We start from the raw sequence: 4,799 nt of genomic DNA on the forward strand, positions 1-4,799 counted from the left end.
CACCCTTCCTCTCCCTGGCAACTCCTGCCTCAGCCAGCAGCCATTTCACACACTCTCTCCCTCTCCAGCACAACCCTACCCACCACACATCTAAGTTCTGAACTGCAGTTTTAGATACTTCTTTAACTATACTCTATCCAGACAAGGTAGGTTCAAAAGGAGGGGAAGAGGATTCTCTTAGTCAATAAGAAAGATGCTAAGTAGTTGGTATAAAAAAGAAAAAAAATGTTTTAAAAAATGGCAGTTGCTCATGATTATATACATCTTTATTTGTTGGAATCACTGACAATAATCATAGGCACGGATATGGCTCTGGGGTCAGCATGCAGCTCTGGATGCGCTTTTCACAAAGGTGCACGGGCCATGGGAAGGCTGCTCACACCCAGTGCTGCCCTGCATAGAGGGCTGTGCTGAAAGTTCTCAAGGCCCGGTGAGTCCCCCTCACAGCCAGGAGGAGTGACCCAGCCTGGGCATCGTGACCAGCCTCCCGCAGGTGTCGGGCCAACTCCTCGGCATCCCAGCGTCCTTGCTGGGGGCTGGACAAGAGGTGGTTGATGATGTGCGGATAGTAGGGAGTGGAGATACACTTCACCAGCAGCTTGGCATCCAGGAGGAGGGAAAGAAGTTCTTGGTCACAGTTTGAATCATTCACCTTCAAGAAATAAGACAGGCAAAATGTGAGTGCACTTGCTTTGTCCGTCTCTCCCTCGGTCTCATCACACTCTCTACCTGGTTGTTACGCAGTACCATTTCGTGCTTATTATCATATGCACCTTTGCACAGATTTAACAATATCTGCTCCAGTTAGCATGTGTAGGAATAAGCATCTCTGAGGTCACAGACACGGGAGACAGACGTGCTTTCCTCTTAACATAAGACATGGCCACATACCAAGAACCTGCTTGAATTACTACCATTCCTGTACACTGAGAGCCAGAAATTATGTTAAACAGTGTTCCAGGAGTAGTTTATTGAGCTCTTCCAGTCCAACCCTGTGAAACTGGTACTTTTGCCTTTCATTTTACAGATAGGGAATTTGAAGTATAAGAACTTTGCTTAACACGGGAGCCAGTAACTTGTAGAGCCAGGATCTGAACTTAGGTCAGCCATGAAAGCTGGGCTCTTGCCATTGCTGTGAATTTGCCATTTCATTTATACCTTCACCAAGACCCATATTCCTTAAATCTCTCTTAATGTAGAAGCATATTTAACACTTCTTTTCAGAACAAGAAAACCTTTGGTCCTACTTCCTGAAAAAACAAAATGTCCCTCAATCCCTCTGATATAAACAGGGTAACTGGCACAAGGACTTTAAGTTGTTCTTGCTTGAGCCTCTAGGGAGCTCAAACGAACCTTGCCTTTTAAAAACATGTTTTCATAGGTTCTTTTGGCTTGCATATTCTCTGTACTATCTCTCTGCCCGGTCTTATCTTCTAAGTGTATAGATGGTTTTCCAAGGCTTTGATAGTTTATATTTCTCTATTTTATATTTTTGTCCACATTTTTGTGTAGAATCAAGTCAATACTGATCAAACATCAAAGTTCAGAACTTCTTATTCACACTGGGGTATCACCAAACAGCTTCATGGCAGGTTCTTCTCAATGCCAGTTCTCAAAGTGCACTTTTAAAAATAAGGACCCTCAGAAATGATGTCAAAGCCAATTAACTAATGTGTAGACCAACTATACTCTACAAGTGCACACAGCGTGTTCTGTGTACTATTGAAGATGAGAAGGTAACTGTGTCTGCAAATATTAAAACAAGAGAATACTGAGAATAAAAGCCACTGCCCACTGTCCAATAGCACGAACCTCTCCAATATCCTGGGGACTGTCTTGGACAACGTAAGCATTGGCTCCAATGCCATCTTCTCTAACTTGGCCATGCTGATTGCTCCTTCCTCTGTTCTCCCAAGGCACCCAACACACGCCCCGTCCTGCTGCCTTACAGTAACTCGCATGTCTGTCTCTCCTGCCAGAATGGGAGATTCTTGAGGGCACAGAGGCTTTATCATCTTTGTATTTCAGCTTCCATTTTAATTAACATTTGTTAAATGGCTGAGTGAACCTACATTATTAAACTCTGTCACATTTTTGTGAACTGCACAAGAACATGATAAAGACCCTATCTCTGCAGAGCATCTGAATGGAGTTAGACTCGAGAATGAAGACTCTTTCTGCAAACCCTTGACGTCTTGTCTTTGGCCTGTAATTTTATGAACGCTTGCACATAGCTCACCCTCCTTTCACCCAGGAAGACGCTTAGGTTGAACTCAATTTAGCTTCATTTGTTTGCTTTTGTTTCACTTCCTGCTACAGGGCAGGAAAAGCACCTGGTGCACAGGCCCGCTTCTCTGCTGAGGGCACGAGGGTTCCCTCTGCTGTGGGGCTGCCCGGGGGTGCTGCACGTCTTCTTCCATTCACATCCCTCACACCAAGCCAACGGGAATCTAAACCCCACGGGGCCCCTGCACTCACTACAGTGTCTGCACAACACAACCTTGAGAGGCACTTTGCCTCTAAGCCTTCAGACATCCCTCAAGTCAGTTTTAACCTCATGTAACAGATGAAGGTTCAGTGAGGTCAAAGCCGGGTGTTGGTTGTCATGTGCTGTGCCACAGCAGAGCTGGGCTAGGAGCCCCATCTGGCCCACTTTCTGTGCTTACTGTTCCCCTCCAGAATATGAGCTCCTACAGGGCAGAGACCTGGTTTCCTCTGTTCACCTCCACACTTTCTGTGCCCCAAATGGTGACCACATGTTAGGAGCTCCACAAAATTTGTGGACTGAATTACACACACATGAATGAATACATAACTCCAAAGCTCACAGACTTTCACTCCAGGCTGGCGCCTCTACCCGCACCTGTGTACGCGCGCGCACACACACACACACACACACACAAACACACACACACACACACAAACACACACACACACCCTGCATCTGAGTTACTGTATATGTTGTTATTTTGGTTCACCCTTAAAAACCAAGAATCCTTCCACCTAACCCCCAGGAGAGAGCAGAGTGTAGCAGGATGCCACAGACAAGTCTGATAAAATGCATGGAAAAGAGGTGCACAAACTCTTTGGGTGCCCTGAACCAGTGTCGAGGCTGAGGCACCTTTGTCACTCTTGCAGTTTATGTGCTAAGCGTTCCTCTGGGCCTGGAAGAAGCCTAGAGCAGGAGCCCAGACTCATCCAGCTGGAGGGAGACAGGGCTCTGCCCTCACCGGCGCTGCTGCTCCTCTCGCCGCTCCTGACCTCGTGCTTCTCTGCAGAGCCACAGAATCCTGCAGATCAATGTCCAGTTGAACATACCCAGCTTTTGAGAAGCTGCCCTAGCCCCAGAGGGGGAAGAATAGGTAGTGCAGAAGGGCAGAGTAGCTGACTACTGTCCAAAAGCCCGCAGCTTACCATATGCTACTCACTGTCCGCACTGAAAAGTCTAAGACTGAAGTCACAAAAATTAAATGCAAGTTTCCCCTGACCCTGGCTCACCCCAGTGTTCCCTACAGAAAGGCCAAGTCCGAGATTGGTGACCTGCACTCAGCTTGGGAAGTGACCAGGGAAAGGTTTAGGAGGGGGCTCTGGTTTGGCTTCTTGTAATCAAGTGCTGGGAAAATGGAGTGGGTGACTTTATTTCCTTTCTCTGAGTTTCTATCTGGTTGTAGTTTTGCAAGAAGTACAAAATAGCCAGAGTATACTTCATAATTGTCATTTTTAAAGAAAACAGTGCATAAACAATTTTTCTGTGCATATTTGGGACAAGATAGAAAGTAAAAGAAGAAATGGCCTTTGTAATAACCCATTCCAACAACTGCATTTTAAAGCACAGGAGTCTGATGATCAGAGCACAGATACTCCAGGGTCACAGAAAGTCAAGATGTTCCTTACCACACACCAGGCCACCTGTGCCGGATGCCAAGGGCAGCCAGAGAGAGATCCTTCAGCACAGCTGAGTGCATGGTGTCCAAAGCCTTCTCAGGCAGTTTGATATTATCACCACATTGTTATGCTGCTAGATTAATTTAAGCGTCAAGTTTCCTTCATTTTTCTCATTTTTGACTAAAATTCTAACTGAAAGTACTAAAAACCTGGTATTAGACTCCATAGAATCCTGGTACTGTGACCAACCATTATTCATTCTAACCCACTTTATTTTTCTTTCTGAAATAAAGAGAAAGAAAAGAAAAACTTAGAAATAGTTTGAAAAAGTAAAGTCATCTGTATCTAGATGGCTGCTACAGAATTATCTCACCCACCTGTCCTCTCAATTGTCTATGTGCACAGATATTTTTCTACACTCATATGAGATTCGTATTCCATTTTTTCATTATATGCTAAGAATTTAAAAAATGTCTTTATATCATTTTCATCCTTGAAAATTTTGATGGCTGCAAAATAGTTTATTAAATGGATGTTACAAGTTATTTAGCTTCTAGTATAAAAATTTCAGCTGATTTTAATTGTTACTAAAACACTACAGGAATGATTTTTATATATAAACCATCCTTTTTATTTAAATTATTTACATAGGATAAATTATCAGGAGAGAGATTATCGAAGTGTTATGGGCTGAACTGTGCCCACCTCCGATTCACATGCTGAAGCACTAACCCCGAGTACCTCAGAGTGTGACTTTAGAGGCGGGGACTTTAAAGAGGTGATTAGGATAAAATGAAGTCATCAGGATGGACTCCAATATAACTGTAATACTTATAAGAAAAGAACATTAGGACATAAACCAGCGGTCAAGCACGTGAGGGTTGGAAGATGTGTAATGGCACGTCAAGGCTGCT

The 4,799-nt window shown here is 44.2% G+C and overlaps 1 protein-coding gene across 1 annotated transcript in view; it reads right to left on the reverse strand.

The window, feature by feature from the left end:
* Positions 1 to 259: 259 nt before the first annotated feature.
* The window catches only part of NBAS (neuroblastoma amplified sequence), a 367,205-nt gene continuing 362,665 nt past the window's right edge, over positions 260 to 4,799 (reverse strand). The window contains 1 exon segment of the mRNA XM_023511811.1: positions 260 to 652. Within this exon segment, the coding sequence (XP_023367579.1) occupies positions 377 to 652 (276 nt within the window). The 3' untranslated portion in view covers positions 260 to 376.

Source organism: Otolemur garnettii, unplaced genomic scaffold (assembly GCF_000181295.1).
Source record: "Otolemur garnettii isolate 467f Iridium unplaced genomic scaffold, OtoGar3 scaffold00022, whole genome shotgun sequence".
NCBI lineage: Eukaryota > Metazoa > Chordata > Mammalia > Primates > Galagidae > Otolemur > Otolemur garnettii.